Here is a 17,473-nt window from a genome sequence, read left to right as displayed (position 1 = left end):
GTAAAGCAGCACTTCGCAGCTAGGAAAAGATGCTCCTTCAGAAAAGTTGTGCCCCTTTAAATGAGTGTATTAAGCTTGGTTGCATTATTGATTTCTGTCATAAACCTGGTATTTGTTTACATTAAATGACTCAACTGCTAAATGGTCACAACCATACCTTTTCTGAAATTAAGATGCAACCATGCTGAACATCCTGTATATAGCTTTTTAGTGCTTGATACATGTTTCAGGAACTTGCAACTGCTATTTTGCCAGGTGTGGTGAGCTTGTGCCACTGAGCAGTATTATCTCTGTAGCTGGTAGCTTGTCAGTGTCTCACATTAACACAGCGCTGTCATATCTACACTTCCAGGAGGTGCCTATAATATAAAATTGCTTAATGCTTTCTGTTAAAAGACACTATTTTTAGATTTTGATCATTTTGTCAAACTTCAGTTGTTCAAGCTGAAGTCTTTCTTGCGTTTCATTTTAACAGGTAGAAATATCTTGGAGAGTTTCAGCAGCAATAACTTGATCTTTGTTCATTTTTCTTTTGGACAGAGTTAGGCACAAAATATATTTTTTCCCCTATGCAAAAGGAAATCACTAAAATCTATTAAACTAGGGGATTCAGGCTTGGGGAGAGGCTGCATAATTTGGCTTGGGGGTAAAAGCACCTGCATGGAAGCTGTTCTTGTAAGAAAGAGTTCCAAAATTCGCCCAAGCCCTAAATCTAAGAAAAAAAACCTCAGAATTTGGGTGTGCTCAGAGGTTGATACTGCTGAGCAGTTAGATTATTTGAAAAACTTGCTTCTATTGAATGTGTCAGAGGTTTAAAACTACGTAGAGCTCTCTGCAGTTACACCCATTGTGAGGAATGAGGGCACCAAGAATGGACAAACCCACTCCACTGTTATCAGTGATCACCTGCTGGGAAAGCCACCTCACTTGAAGTTATAGGAGGCAAAAGCTTGGACTGGTAGAAGATGATCTTACAGGAAGGAGACTAACTAGGAGAAAAGAGTAAGGAAACAAAGGAGAGGGAAATTCAAGTTGAAGAGCCAGGGAGCGGGCCCAGTCTCGCTTCTAAGCTTCCTTGTTTCGGTATACATTTGTGAAACAAATGAGGAAAATAGTTGTTCAAAATCTGAAGTTGATCTGTATAGGTACTGACAAGCTAATATCTAAAATCCTTACCTTGCTGATGACCCGTGGTGTTAACAGTATGATTTCCAAATGGATGGAATGAAAGTTTTATTTCTATGGATGTAGGAAGTAATACACAAAGTTGTATTAAATAATAAAGTTCTGAGGTTAAGAACATGAAATTGGGAATTGCCAAAATTCACCTGCCTGTACAGTCTCACCGACTGTCTTCCCTAATTCAAAAGTGTTTGGTAGTCTTCAATTATGTGGCCATGGATGCCACCTTCTCTTCCTCCTTCCTCACTGGATCCCAGCCTCATTCAGTGCACAGAGCAGATAGTGCTCATTGACTAATTAACTGTGTAGTCCTATTTATTGTTAAAAGTGGGTCAGTGCCTCATTCTAACATGTGTGTTACTCTAATCCTGCTTTGAGTACAAGATTATTAATTTACTTATAGGTTTTTCTGTGGTAATCGCAAAGGCTCCCCAAATACCGGATTATTTTCACAACATAGGTGATAGGAACATTGAATGATAAGGAGAAGATGCACAGTGAAAATACAAGAAATACTCGTGTGCAGAAGTATTTCAATATGAGGGTATGAAGTGGAATGAGCAGGTGATATCCTCAGAGCTAACCAGGAGAAGTTTCTCTCACGGTGTGTAGTTAAGCTATTCTGTGCCATAGATGTTTTGGATACTAAGATCTGACAGGGATTCCGAAAGTGGTCAGATATTCTTGGAAGAAAACTCTGCTTGAGATTATTAAATGCCAAAATAAAAAAAAAAATCTCTGAATCAGACTCATCTTCCCCTACATATGGCTGAGAGCCTGCTGGGAAATCCTGCTTTATCCTTGCCTCATGCCTATGCTTTGTCCACATATCCACAGCCATCCAGTGTCAGAGATGAGGTACTGGGCTAAACGTGGCTTTGGCCTGACTGTGTGGCTTTTCATGTTCTTGGGAAATTAGACTGACCATGCTGATGAGCTCTGCCTGCTCTCAGAAGCTAGCACTGTTACCCTCTGCCCCCAAACTACTTGACGTTTGGAGCACATGTGTTCAAAGCACCATTCCTACTTCTTCCCTTGGAGCTGTGAGCGCTCAGCCTTCTGCATGGTTCATCTTCCATGCATAAGGTGGCCAGCTGTCTACAAAATAGGAAACGTAGCTGGTGTTACCTGTCTAAAGTTTGATTAAAAAAAAAAAAAATTAATCCTTTTCACATAGGACCTCCATGACCAAAAAAAAAGGGGAAGAAAAAAATAGAAAAAAGTCTCCTCCAGATTTGTTAGCTGCCAAAATCTGCAGTGGTGCTTTTCTAACAGACGTATATCCCACGTGTCAGCCCAGTAAGCAGCAGTGGCAGCAATACCTAATCTGAGAAGGCTGTAGAGGGAACAGAGGTAGGGAAATGACTGTTGCTTGGCATTTAGGGGAAAAGGTAGGATTGATTAGTAGGGTTTTAAGGAGCAGCCCAGGGAAGGATAGGTAGGGGGCATAACAGCCTGAAAAATTTCTCCTTTTGTATCTGCTCTCTGTTCTCTCTGGCACTTTCCAACTTCTGTAAGAAGCAAACTGGCAGCCTGCTTTGCTGCACGCTGCTGGCTCGTTCCTAGGGCACTGTCCCTTCTTGATGCTGTGTGAGGGAGGGTCTAGAGAAAAATGTCATCGTGGTATTAACATGTATCATGTCTATACATAAGTTGGACAAGTTAAAGTTGCATGGGCAACTGCAATTGTATTTGTTAGCTTTCAGGTAGTTTAACAGATGTGATATTCTTTTGCATGTAGACTTCATTATATATAGATAGATACGAGCTGAGGTATGGCTCTAAACATTTGCTAACTTCCACCCTGCTTTTTGCCATAAAGTGCATGATATAGAGTGCTTACTCTTTCATCTTGTCTTTGATTCCTATAAATGTGACCAAAACAGAGAGGCGCTGAGCTAGGGAGCTCCAGGTGCTCTCTGGACCCAGCAGTGGCGGCAGCAGCATCGGTGGGTGGGTGCTGCTGTCCGCAGAGCTGCCGGTGGAGGAGCTGGCCACGGCAGCAGTGCTGCTGCTGCTGCCCGAGATCCCCATGCCAGAGGTTAGCTCACCCTCCCCTCGTGGGATGTTTTCACCTGATTCTCTACCAGAAGGCCTTTCTCAAAGTCCTCCTAGGAAATCTGCGGTCGAAATACAGGCCTGTGTTTCTGTGAGGTGCCCATGATACCTCCCTGAGCGACCTCACTCTGTGTTTCTCCATGGCTGCTGAGAAAGCCTGTCTGTGAATAGGCTTTGTTGTCAGCCTGTGAGAAGGTGGAAAGGGGCATCAAGGCTTGGGTTACGTTGGGTTAGCCTAATAAAAGCATTATGGCTGTTTTTGCAGCCTGCCACCTGCATGTTATGCGGCCGGCCATAGCAGTAGTGGATAGTGGCCACCGCTGTAGCAACTCTGTATGGAATCGCTTGGTGGTTAGCTTAGTGAGCGTTACCGCTTAGGTTTTGTGAAATCCATAGATACACTAGGCTTGCAGTGGAAAGACCTATACATTTGTATATTTTATGCTTTTTAAAAGGTGTTTAAGTCTTTACCAGTCCATTCCTTTCTAAACAAAATGAAGCAGTGGAAATAGAAGAAATGGAAAGATAAGCTATTCAGCAAAACAGATACTAAAGGTAATCTGTTGGATTGCACTTAATGCAATGAAACAATGGTCAGGATTATTCTAAATATGGATTTTTCTCATCTTTGGTAGCATTTCAGTATTTACAGCTTGAAGTATTTAGAAACAGTTATATCAAACTTTTAAATTTAAGTATAGTTGCAGTATGTCATATACTGGTCACTTTTCCCTGGGATTGTTTTTTAGAATCATTAAGGTTGGAAGAGACCTCTAAGATCATTGAGTCCAACTGTCAACCCAACACCACCATGCCCACTAAACCATGTCCCTAAGCGCCTCATCTACACGTCTTTTAAATACCTCCAGGGATGGTGACTCAACCACTTCCCTGGGCAGCCTGCTCCAATGCTTGACAACCCTTTCAGTGAACAAATTTTTCCACATGTCCAATCTAAGCCTCCCCCGCACAACTTGAGGCCATTTCCTCTTGTCCTATCGCCAGTTACTTGGGAGAAGAGACCGGCACCCACCTCGCTACAACCTCCTTTCAGGTAGTTGTAGAGAGCGATGAGGTCTCCCCTCAGCCTCCTTTTCTCCAGGCTAAACAACCCCCGTTCCCTCAGCCGCTCCTCATAAGACTTGTTCTCCAGACCCCTCACCAGCCTCTTCTTTGCTTGTATACAGAAAATAGGTATTATAGTAAAGGTGCATGGTTGAGAATTCTTTTTCCAAACCTGTTTGTACTTTCTGCAAGTGATGCTGTATTAGTTGTTGTATACCTCAGTTTTCTTTTTAGAGAGATGTTTCCCCTTTTAGTTTTCCTGATGCCTTTTCCAGGAGTTGATAGATGATACAATTTTCATCTGGTTTTGCTCTGAATATTTTTAAGAACTGGGGAGACAATTCTGAGAATTGAAGAGACATTTGGGACATTTGGAGACAGTTAGAGACAATTGAGAATTGAAGAGTAAAAACAATAACCAGTTAGAGATGCATGGGAGAAAATGAAAATTACTGATTTCACTTAATCACTTTTTGTCTCATGTGTCAACTCCAGAAATCGGGAAATTATAGACATGGATTTTCTTTTCGCTTTTACGTGTTTCCTCCCCATTTCATTTCCATGTGAAAATTATTGGGGAGAGGTAAGGAAAAAGAAAGGAGGGGAGGAAAAATTTCTCAATCTGCAAAGTTATATGGGATTTTGAGGGGCAGTTTTAGCATATGAAACTTTTAAAAAAATTATGCTATTAATTGGCTTTGAAACTGATTGGTCCTGTTTATATACTTCATGGGTTTTCCTTATTATATGGGAAATCATTCAAAGTCCAAATATTCCACAGGAATTACAGATACCTGAGGAGTACTGGTAATTATTTGTTTCTGGTAGTACCCACCCTGTGTTGGGTATTGAAGAATGTAAAGAAAGCACTATTACTGTTGTAATTGTTTTTCTGCTTCAAAGGCAAAGATGAAAAGGAGTGTGTGTGTGTGATAGTTACATTATGTGAGCAAACTCTATATGCTATTTCTTAATAATTTGAAGTTTTGATAATGTTTTTTAAGATACAGAGCATCCCCATTTAGTTTCTATCTAGCAGGTATTAGATAACTAATTTTTTGTAGGTATCACTGTAGGAGTGGGCCTTCAGGAAGGATTTGAATGCCCAGAAAATAGTGACCTTGGGGACCAGCTCAGAAAGAGTTCCATGTGTAAGGAACCACCTAGAAGCAAGTTTAGACTGCTGCGGGAAAAGTGGACAAATGGTAAGTGAGGGTGGGGTGATAAACACAGGCAGAAGCACTTCTGTAGAACCTCAAAAGCAGAAAAAATATTCTTGGTCATGAGGCAGCTGATGAAAACGGGGTCAGTGGAGCGATTTAGGTAGTAAGCTGATGTGACTGATGTTTTCCTGATCTGTTGCTTTCTAGTAAATATGTAAAGCATTACACTGCCAGAAAAATGGTATGGTGGATCACTGTGTATTGGAGATGAGTTTGAGTAGATCATGCTCTGTGTGCGTGGGTGTGTGTGTGCACGCGTGTGTTTGTTCCATGAGTCTTTCAGGAGTTAAAAAAGTTCCGATTGTGATTGTTTTGTTTGATTTTCAAAGATATTTTGTGCTTAGAACTTCTTTGTATTTTTTAATTTGCTTCCTAACAGCCTTTTACTCCTGACCTTTTTTTTAAATTGGAGAATAGAGATTTAGAAACAAAGTACAGATATACAAAAGTGAGAGTAGAGACATGCATTGTACAAGTTGTTGTCAGGTTGGTTATGTGATACGCAATTCCTGTAGTCTGTGGGTAGACTACCTCAACTTCAGTTTGCCTAATGCTGATGCAACTGGCAGGAAGATCTTTCCTTTCCTTTATGCATTCTCCCCCACTGCTGTGGAAAATGTCCTAACATTCTGTTCAGGTTATCTGCACACATTTCATACAACTATTTATATAAAAAAAAGTTGAGTTTTAGGTACAGGGAGGCTATTAAAAACAAAAGTGTAAATGTGTGTGCTTTGTAAAAATTGGTGCAGTTTATTGAATAATTTGATGCAATATATTAGGAATTGTGAAAGCTTTTGGAGAGGGTAAGCTCTGAAAGCTATGGTATTAAGTAACTGCATTACTTTGAATTGCTGTTTCTGATAACAGAGTAGTGCTGATGACTCTCTTGAAAAAGTATCAATTTTAATTTGTATTATCACTGTGCTTTTGGACTTAGTCCATGACGAGGAGTCCTGCTGCTCTAAACTCTGTACTGAGATTTTACAGAGCAAAAGGATGGCACCTGTCCTTTTTTCAGTCTTTATCAGATGCTTCTATGATATGTGAGATAAATTAAAAAAAAAAAAACAAAGACAGACCAGTCATTTAATATTATGGTAAAGACTGCTGTTCTCCCTTGCTTGCCCATGGATATCTCATCACCTAGTGGGAGTGTTTGTAAATAAGGCAGCATTTCCCAAACTGTTTTGCTTCCTGTCTGCCGTTCAGCCAACTTGGTTCATTTGTGTTGTCTGCCCTCCAACTGCACTCTCTGTCACGGCATCCTAACCCAGGCGTGTGCTTTTACTTTTGCTCCTCATGCCTGGGGGTGTCGTTCACTTTCTTTGTCTGTTGTCTCTATTTCAGTGATTCCTAGTCTGTGTTTCAAAAACATTGCATTAAATGAGAGGCATAAAAACACCAGAGAATCCACTTTCCCTAACAAGTTGCAACAGTAGTGGCACTGTAGAGAAAGTAACACTGAGCTGCACATACTAGTATGTATAGCACTTGTGAACTGTTACAGAGGTGCACAAGTTGAGGTTAGCACCAGAAGCACATGATTATTTCCTGATACAAACATGTCAGTACAAAACAAAGGAGGGCAAGCGTAAGCTCCTCTGACACCTCGGTGCTTCTAGGAGACTAAAAGGACACAAGTCTTCAAGTGACTTGCCGTACATAGGCTTTGTATAAAAGTTTCATTGTTCTTGTCTTAATATTAGGATAGCTATCTCTGTAAAATTCCACTGGAGATATGGCACTGTAGTTTTTACTGCTTTATATCTAGCTGAGATAACACCTTGTCCTTTGCACATGTATGCAGTGAACATATGATTCAGTTTACCAAGCTGTGTTGAGGTGAAAAGTGCCTGCGCTGTTGCAGTGCTGGGAGTTTAAATCAGGATTGCTTCTCTATATAAACTTTTTTCCCAGCATAAAAATAATTGTAGTACAGTTTTTTAAGCAGTGATAATAGCAAAATGAATGATTTCAATCCATGTTTTATTACCTCGCCAGAAATCTTTAAATTGTGGTTTTGAAAAATGTCAACAAAAATCTGTTGTGTGTGTAAAGGATTCTTTTTTATGTTAAGAACGGTTTCTGAGATGATCAGTGCTGATACTAAGTTCATAAAAGCAGCAGTATAGGATATTATAGTATTTGTTTACTGGTTAGTAAAATGTTAGAATGAAAATATCAGAAACGTCATCTTTTCAGATAGTGCTAGTATTAGACAAGACAAGCATTAAACTAAAACCAACTGAAACCCACCAATTCTGTTGAAGCATGTGTGTTGAGTTCATCACAGTAGTACTCAAGCACTTGGGCTGTGATGAGATCCTTTGTTCCTGAAAAATGTCTTTGTAATAGGTAAGGCAAAAATAACTATCTGGTTTTTTTCCTCTTTGGTGCCTGCATCTGACGGGAAGCCTACTTTCTGCTAAAATTCTGTGGGAGAAGAATTATATAAGAAGATATTTATTTTTAATTGCAGTTGTCACATTAAGCTGCAGTGTTACTCACCAAGCAAAAAATTATTAGATAATGTGTGTATAAAAAGTAGAAAATGTCTTCTGAATTTCTCAAGGTGTTTTATTTAATTTCTTTCCAGAATTGCCAGGATGTAACTTCTGGCTTTAATATTGATGGAATTTAGAAATTTCTTCTTGTTTTCACATGTGTGCTTACATAATGTGTTAGCATTTTTTTTTCCCCACTGGATTCCTAGTTGTTCCCTCACGCATCCATCTTTTCTTCTCAGACCTGCCTAGTCAACCTTTCTACTTTAAGGAAGTTGTTGCTTCTCTCCAAGGAAGAGCCTGTTGAAAATGTATACAACTTCAATGCATGGATAGTACTGTTACACAACAAAAAGGCATGTTCCTTTGACAAAAATAGCCAATTCAAGACTTTCCTAAAATTGTCTAAACTTACTTACCTAAAGTTATAATCAATGCTTTAAAAGAGAAAAGAAATAAACCCTAGAAGAAGTTTTTTATTTGTCATTCTAATAGCGCTGTGTGCAGCATGTGCTTGCAACTGTTATAGGAAAGATCCGGATAGACAAATCGAATGCAGGGTCTGTTGTAAATTAGTAAACACATGAGAATAAAAACTTTATAAGGACTAAGATCTTCTTTTTCCAGTTTAGACTTCTATTTTTTTTTTTTAATACCACACTGCTTGCATGGTGAAGTGTGCCCACTTCTGAAGACCTTCTCCTATGGATTGCTTGTGATAAATCACTTCTCTTTTTTCATGCTCTGAACTACTGTGGTCTTCCAGAAGCAAGTGAGAATTTATGATTTGCCAAGTGTTTGGCTTGGCAGGAGGAGGATAAAAGCCTTCTACTTCTCATGGAGAAAGCCAGGTGCCAAATACAGTAAAACTGTCTTGGCTGTTTAGGTATTTGCAGAGCTTTCATCACTGTAACAGCTGAATGTCCCTTCTTTGAACAGAAATAGAGTATGTAGTGAACACTCTTTTTTGGTTCTATAGGCAATGCAGGAATTACTTTTTTTCTTTGTACCTGTGTAAGCTGCATCTTTTCTGTTAGTCTTAATTTTCTTGCTTGTTACTGTAGGGAAGTTAGTTTAAGGAAGCTAGTGTTGAATTTTCTTTTGAAGGCAATAGTTACACTTACCACTGCTAGAGCTTTCTGTTCTAAATATGAGCTACTGACAAGAAAACTGCCTTCTGCTCCACTGAGCTTATTTTTGATGGTTTTCTTTTGATTGTTCCTGCAGAACATGTTTTCTTGTGGTCTTGGTCCCTCCGCTAGAGGTGTGTTTCTAGGCTGTTTGGAAGAGAACAATAGAAAGCCTAACAGTTGAAAGCCATCTTGAAATTGCTGTGGTACCAGTAGAATTGAGTGGTATGGAGGTGGATCAGCACTGGAGTGCAGCAATTTGTAGTAACGGCACGAGGAGGCTGATTGATATGGCCAAACGATTGCACTGCAGTAGAGAGATGGACTTCATACAGCTAGATAAAAGAAAACGTTCTGGAGTAGCTTTTGCTATCTGGAGTGCCCAGTTAGATATCAGTGTGCCAATAGAAAGCCTAAATCGTAGCTTTGAGCAGCTTTAAGTGGTTTGGATAGGCTTACGTAGCAAATACCAGCAGTAGAAAGGCAGCAGTGTCAAAGATCAGCTTTGTCGTTCCCAGCAGCATCTTCAGCCTTGCTCAGCTCTGGGGTTGCTGCCCCAAGCCTGCTCCTGCTTGCAGCTTGAGCTGCCTGGCACTGAGGATGCTTCAGCCAGACTAGGAGCAGAGCACCTGGTGCTGTATTTGTGCCCTAGCAAGGCTACCTGCACCGGCTCCAGTGCTTTGTTTGGATAATGGGTGACTGCAGCTGTACCAACTGTCTGGAGTTACTGGAGGACAGCTCTGGGGTTTCTTCACACCGAGGGGACTCTTCACATGCCTTGCTGCTGAATGTGGCAAAACTTGCAGGCTTTCACTTGCCTCTTTCCAGTTTTAAGGATTTTGTGCATTAACTGTATGTGTCCAACAGAGAAATGAAGGTACATGGACTCTCAGGTTGACTCTAGCATAGTGAGGAGCAGTGGGAGAGGCAGAAAGAATTGGCTGTTTCTTAATTCTTCAACAGAGGCTGAAGGATTTGTGAAGCTGATGGTGTAATCTGAGGGAGTCGCTTGCTAGTTTGTTACAAATTGGATAGAATCTGGAGTTTCTGACAGAAGCATAAGATGAAATAGCAGATATACTGCTGAAATTATATAGTGTACCTTGAAATGACAGTTGTTCCTGGAAATTAAACAGTTTTTCTTGGTCTTTTACAGTCAAGATAAGATGTAGCATAAAAACTGCAGCAGTTTTTTGATAATGGCTGAAATGCAGGCAGAGAAAGCTATATTGGAAATGCATTTTTAAAATAAACCCCAGTGTGAACCCTGAATAATTTATGGGCAAACTAGACTGAAACTACTCATAATTAAACATGGATTTGCTATCTTTTGTTTTTCTTGTATGAACGAGTTGTAGTATTTTTCACGATGCCAGAAAACGATTGTGTTAAAATGCTAACCTTCACAGTGTGAGTTAGGGACTGACTGGAGCAGGTAGGATGAGACAGTAACTGGCGTTACTGCAGACATTAATATTTTTCCTGATACAATAGTTCAATCATAAAATACTTTTCCTAGGCTTTTGAATGTAAGTTTCCCAAATGAAGGCAAAAGGGGACAGACGTTTAAAAGACAAAAAAGACAAAGTTTTTTTGCTTTGGGGATGTAGCAAGAGGACTTGTGAAGTTTCTATGTGGCTGCTCCTTATGAAGGAGGATCTAGGGCGTGGATAGTGGAGGGAGTTTTATTTTCCTATTCTCTTAGCTAACTTTTAAAACTTAAAAAAAAAAAAAATCATGTTGCAATTCATTAGTAATTAGCATCTTTAAAGTTCCTTAGGTGTCTCCCTCAAACCTGCAGAGTATACAAATAATGTTCTAGATTTGGCAGCAATACTTGAAGAATCTTTTTCGCTTGCAGAGCTGATCTGTATTGCAACTGAAGTATTTGGTTTATTTGATCTCTCTCCACATAGAGCTCTTCATTTGGGGTGCTGTTGCTGTTAGCCCTGGTTGGCTAGTTCATACAGCTCCAGTCTCAGGGAGCGCAGCTGGGCAGCGTTTCCATCTGTCTGTAGTATGGATGCAGCTAGTCATTCTCCTCTTCCAGCCCTTCATATAATTTCATCTGGCTGTACTTCTTTTTGCTGTTTCCTGTGCCTACAGCATGGAAATGGCTCACCAGGTTAGGTAGTCTCTTTTGGAGGGAAAAGTCCCATTCTGATGAAATTTGAGGGGTTATAATCTGCATTCCTTTAGCTCTGCACAAAGTTGCATTTTATTTCCTTTGAGGATTAGGATCAGGAAGTTGTTTCCGGGTCTCACCGGCTGGCTGCGAGTCCTCCCAGAAGTTCAAGTCGGATAGTTTGGTACAGGATGTTCTTCTGAGTTGGATGTGTGCCTTCCTACCTTGGAGCTACCAATTACTCATGCCTGTTGGCTTCCAGTGGCCTGGCCATACTGATTAGTGTCTTTATAATTTGCTGTGGGTGTTTTTGCGGAAGCTTAATTTGAACTGCATCTTGTGTACCATTGTAAACTCTTTTTTTTATTATCAAAATAATACCTGCCTGAGTGTTTTGTGTTAATTATGACTGCTTCTTGTTGTTCTCTGTAGCCTCATAGCATTGAATTCATTTATTTGTGGTTAAAGTACTGTGTGTGTATGTCAAGGCCCTTGTTTCTAGACGGGATTAATTTCTTCTTACATCCTTCACACTTGCTTTCAGTCCAAAAGAGTTCTTTGGCCACATTTCATAAAATTGTTGCAACTTTATGAAGTATGAGGTAATAGAAATAGTCTTATGCTCTTAAGGAAGCTTTTAAAATGTTTGTGCTTTGTGTGAAAGGACTTGAGATATTTTCAAACGTACATTTTCTGTGTGTTACCCTTTAAAAGAACCAGTACATCCAGTTAAAAACTCTACTTGACAGATATATTTCCAAGATGCGTATGCAAGAATATAGGTTTTCTTAAAATAAGCTTGCCTTCTAGGGTTTTTTTAGTTGATTTATTTTCTTTCCGGTATCATTACTTGCCTTGTTATTCTTGTTTCTAAAGTTCAAACTCCTCATCGTTTCTGTCAAAGCTTTTTACTTTTCTGCCTCTTTCTGTATTTGTGCTGTAACTTCATGCTGCATATGCTGTCATTTAGCAACATCTTTCACAAAGTTTCTTTTTCATTCTGTGCACTGATATGTTTTTATTTGTTTTGCTGAGAAGATAGGTTTGAAATAGTGTTACCAGCCTTTTCCTAGTCTACCCCCCTGCCAAAAAAATTATGTAAGAGATATTAGCAAATAAACCCATGGTAAACTAAATTTTTTTCTGAAACACTTTTCTTTTTTTCTTTTAGTTCCTGGAATAGATGGCGGTGGGTTAGCTGATGCTAGTCTCACAGATTCCTACTTTAGCACCAGCTTCATTGGCGTTAATGGATTTGGAAGTCCCGCTGAAACAAAGTATCCCATGATGCAGGTAATAGCAGTGAATTGTACAGTGTTTCATTAGTTCTGGCTGGCATTACATCAAGGAGGGAAAACTGTTCAAGAGGCAGGAGAAATGGAGCCATCTGTTATGTGCTATCTTGTAGGATATACAGAGTATATACTCACTTTAATCTAGCAAATAGAAGTGAAACAATATCATTGCTTTAAAATTAGTCTGTTTTTATTGGCACTTACCTGAGCTGTTGCGTTGGGCTTTGCCATATATATTAACTTGTGTTCCTAGATTTCTGTTTAGGATCATAGCTTATTTTGATAGCCTTTTACTAAATATATAAAAATTAGATTTTTGAAACATTTCAAAGACCAAAAGTCACTGAAGCAAAATATGAACTGTCAAACCTGTAAATTACTAGGCAAAAATTTCAGAATTTGTAAACTCAGTCTCTGGTGCTGTTCAGTGATGTTGAATTCACATTTAAATCTTCTGAAATGTTTTCTTGTATTTATAGTGTTCTGTAGATGTTGGCATAGGAACTCCCATGAGGTGGAATTTATTGTGTAGGTAGTATTATGCAAAACTTACAGCAAAAGACTGTCATATTTAAAACCTAAATGAGTATCTGTTGAATTAACACATGAAGTACTGTAATAACTCCCTCAAACCGTTACGCTTTTTAAAAGCTGAAAAGAAGATGGTCTCGCCCTGTACTCAAAGGTTTAACAAACCAGTTTCTGGTAAAATGAAAGAGAGCACAAGTCAAACAGTTCGCACTGAGTCCTGACAACAACTCTCTTCTTTTATATCAAGGAAACTCTCCTTATGAGCTTACTTTGATCTCAATTGTGGCTGTATTATGGATTGAAAAATAACTCAGCAAAAGGTGGGAAATAATTAGGTGTGTTCCCTTTTTTCTTTTCTTTTTTTTTTACTGCATGTTTTCAAGAAGGCTGGATTTTCTCATTCGACAGAATTGCAAAACTATGGAAATGTTTATTACTGACAGTGATGCATGATTTAAAAAGAAAAATCTTAACCTCTGATCCTGAAGTGTACTATTGAAGCTGGAAGTTACAAATTTTGGTATCACTGAGATCGTATAATTTTATCCTTTTAGTGCAAAGTTATTATGTTTTGTATCCTTAAACTGTATTCTACAGCAATAACTGGTGTCTCTCTAAACACAATTTTTTAATTATAACTGTTTCTTCTAGAAAGACAATAAGACATGCATCTAACACGAATGCTCATAGGATTTTTAAGTACTTTACTAATGCCTGTGAGATTACCGTCAAGGCATTGTGTTTCTCTTTTCTCAAAGAGAAGAAATTGTTGTGCCTCTTACCCATTGGAGGCAAAGGAAAATTACTTCTGAAGAAGGATTTTGTCAGTATTGAGAAAGTGCTTACAGGCATTAAACTACAGTTTAAAAAGCATTCTTATATTGACTTTTTTTTTCCTTTGACTCATGTAATTTAAGTTCTTGTTCGCATAGGTAAAGCTGGTAACGCCGTCTGTTTTGATTGTGCGTCAGCTTCTAAATTAAGTCCATACTGACAAAGTTTAGCCACTTGGAATGCGGTTTTTCATGTCATTCAGCCCTTTGGAGAACAAGGCGAGGGAAAAATCTTAGTGGCTTTTACTTTAAATAATAGTAATGCTTTATGGTTTGGAACAGAGACTTTAAATCTGATAGATTGGTGGTTGTGTCAACGATATACCTTTTGCTCTTTCTCTGAAAATTTGCCCTGATTTTGTCACTTGATTAAACCTTTGCAAAACTGGTTTATAGAGACCCACTGGAGACTTCCTAGATGTTAGATAATTTCCCAAAGATGTAGTCTGCATTGGCATGTTCCAGCTTGAGTACATTCTTTCAGTTACAGCTCTGGCCTAATCTAGGCCTTGCCTGAACTCCAAGTAGGAATGCTCATCTGCTTCGTTTCCCTCTACTTTTCTTCCACTTCAGACTGAAGCAGCATGGAAGTGCATCTGTATTTAATGAAAGAGAGAGCTGTGTCTGTGTTAATTGGAGCGGAGGGGTGTATAAGGGAGAAGAGACTTATGCTATGGGCTTAGAGAAACTGAGCTGAAGATAAGTGAATAAGGAGCTGGGAAAGACTGAGCTAAGGGACTGAAGCTGAGAGGAGATGTTGGTGGGACACTCATAGAATGGGGAGTGGAATTGCATGAGTGACAAACACAGAAATTGGAACAAAGAAACAAGTTGGCATAATGCAAAGTTGGGGCAAAGTAGGGTGGAGAGAACAAATCCATGTGCCTATTTCTCTCCAGGTCCTTGAATCAAACTAAAGATACTGAAAATTTAGTGTTCTGCCATCGATGAAACAACAGAAGTATTCTGTAAAATATCTCATTAGCCTCTCAGTTTTGCTTTTGCAGATGAAAACATCAGTTCCATCTATGAGTTACTTAGTCATCTCTGGTGGATCTGTGCAGTTCACAAATAGATGCATCACTGATGCAATACGAGGAAACTTTTTCAGCTTGTTTCTTAAAACTGGGAAGTTGCACAAACATGCAAATAAACACACTGCTAGAAAAACACTAGTAAGATACAGTTAGATGTTAAGAAATGTTAAGTTTAGGTTGCCAGTGCAGCCTTGAGGTTATATATTGAGATGTATTCCGTGTAACATTGTACGGTTTTTTCAGTGGGAAAATTATGAGTGGGACTTATTCAGGACACAAGATGCTTGGTGCATGCATAATGAGCATCCATTTGACAGTTGATAAAATCTTCATCTTGCAGTTCCATGCCTTACTCTGCATGCTGTTCACATCCTTCTCGTGAAGACTCTTAGGTGGCAGTGTGCTTTCCTGTGCGGGTTACAATTATTGCATCTGACTTTGTGGAACACTTTCCTTATGAATGAAGAAAGTAGTCTGTATTTTATAGAGGCATAGGAAGAAAAAGGATGGCAATTAAACAATGTCTGTCTGTCCATCCCCCCTGCCCCTGGCAACAGTGCTGGCAAACTAGAGACTCCAGAGTTTTTGAAACTAACCTGTACAGCTGGAAGGTGAGGAACGGAGTTAATGACCACCTGTAGAAAGCTTGGTTCAAGTTGCTTAACTGGCCTCAGTCTAGCAAAGATAGTAATAGTCAGTCTCTTCTGGGTAACGCTCATTTTCTTTTACCATGAGATAATCTTTCTGCAGTCCATGCTTTATTGACTAGATACCTTCCAACATAATCATCAGGGATTCAATAAACGAGTCTTCTTGACTATTCCTAATTGATCTCCAGAATGTATTTGTCATGTGCAGCAAATAAAACAGATTTGTTGAAAAGAGTATGTGGTTGTGTATATGGGGATTATCATAACACATACGTAATAGAGCCAAATTGTCTTAAGCAAAGCTATATCGAAATTTTGCAATCATCATGTTTTTGTGTGCAGTCCATAATCTGCGTTATGGTGTTAAGTAAACAGCAAAAGGAAGGAAAGTAAAAGTGGATTGTGTCATGATGAATTGCGGAGGGGATGTGCTGCTTTGATCATAAATAATGTAGGTGACTAGTGGTCAACATTTCTGCAGAACGGATATTTCTGACTTTGAGATTTCATTTGTATGTGTTGAAGAATATTTTATGAGATCTAGAACATCTCATTGGGGTTAGATTAGTGGTGAAGACGCAATTAATGGCAATGCTCAGTTTGCAGTGGAAAAGAAGAGTGAAAATCCTTGGTACAGTTCGGAAGAGGCAAGATTTTTGAAGTGGCCATGGCTCTAATTCTTCTTTTTTCTTCCTTTTTTAAAAAACATCTCTTTGCCTCATCCTTCCACTTCTCCTACCTCAAAGGTCTTTGCTGTTAGCCAACCTTTCTTTGCCCCCCATTGGCCTCTTCTGTTGTTTCTAACTAGTTTCCTATTGATTAGTAGTTTCCTGTCCTCATTGGTTTGCGTTTTCCTGTAATACAGTTTTGTTTCACGTGCCTCTTCCCTGAATCTGCATGTACTTTCATATACTACATTAGCAGTATTGGCTTCCAGCTTATCAAAATGTATATTTTCTGTTTTCCCCTTCTCTAACTATATAACAGAGCAGGCCTGCACACACACGGCCCACAGGCTGCATGCTGTCCTCAAAGCTGTTCTTTTTCTTTTTGGCATACAGCAGCCAAAAGACAGTCAGAGGTGTGGTTCAAGAAGCAGCTCATAGCTTTTGGCTTTCGTAGCAGTGAGGAGGCAGGAGCTGGCTGGCCAGGATGCCTGTGATGCTTGGCTGTTTGCTCAGTCACTCTGTATGTGCCACTTGGCTAGCTGGTGTCTGTGTTCCTCTGGCATTAGTGCTGCCCCTTGACTAACTCGTGGTTTGATCAAAGATACAGGTGGTGCTGGAAGGAGCTTTAGCAGTATTACGTTGGGATGGTAAAAGGATATGTGAATCATCTAAGGGTATTTATAGCAGGATGAGGCAGAGGAGTACCTTGGTGTTAGAACTTCTAATATCATATTAGAATTGAGCAATTTGGTTGTAAGAGCATAAAACAGTAGAAGGTGTCTTCATGTATGTTACTTCACAGAAATCCAGTTTTCCTTATTTTGATAGGATGATATTTATAACTACATGGCTTCTGTTGGACTGCAGGTTATGTAGAAAGTAAGAATCACAACTTTTCAGTTAATCACTCTAATCAAAATAAAAAAGGACCTAACAGTCTTCAGTATTAAAGTTGGCAAGGTCAAGCAATGGAGAAGAATCGGTCTTGCTTGTTTTCACCATGCTAATGTTGGTTTACTAAGTGTTCTTCAAAAGCCTGAGAAGTAGAGACCATGCTCACTTCAAAGCCTTGCAGCTGAATAAACACAAAGACCTTTGTTCCCATTGCTGCATCTGCCAAGAGTTGAGTAATAAAACTCTCCTTATAGCACAGAAGCTTGTAAATGTCT

At 39.3% G+C, this 17,473-nt stretch overlaps 1 protein-coding gene across 1 annotated transcript in view; it reads left to right on the top strand.

Annotated features, from left to right (window-relative positions):
• Positions 1-5,455: 5,455 nt before the first annotated feature.
• Positions 5,456-17,473, top strand: part of PAN3 (PAN3 poly(A) specific ribonuclease subunit) — a 78,019-nt gene continuing 66,001 nt past the window's right edge. The window contains exons 1-2 of the mRNA XM_009327749.1: positions 5,456-5,510; positions 12,462-12,583. Coding sequence (XP_009326024.1) covers positions 12,575-12,583 — 9 coding nt within the window. The 5' untranslated portion in view covers positions 5,456-5,510; positions 12,462-12,574. The remainder of the gene's footprint in view (positions 5,511-12,461; positions 12,584-17,473) is intronic.

The sequence above is a fragment of the Pygoscelis adeliae genome, unplaced genomic scaffold, assembly GCF_000699105.1.
Source record: "Pygoscelis adeliae isolate BGI_AS28 unplaced genomic scaffold, ASM69910v1 Scaffold14, whole genome shotgun sequence".
Classification (NCBI taxonomy): domain Eukaryota; kingdom Metazoa; phylum Chordata; class Aves; order Sphenisciformes; family Spheniscidae; genus Pygoscelis; species Pygoscelis adeliae.
Note: the sequence above shows the minus strand (reverse complement) of the source record. Positions and strands in the feature narration are given on the sequence as shown.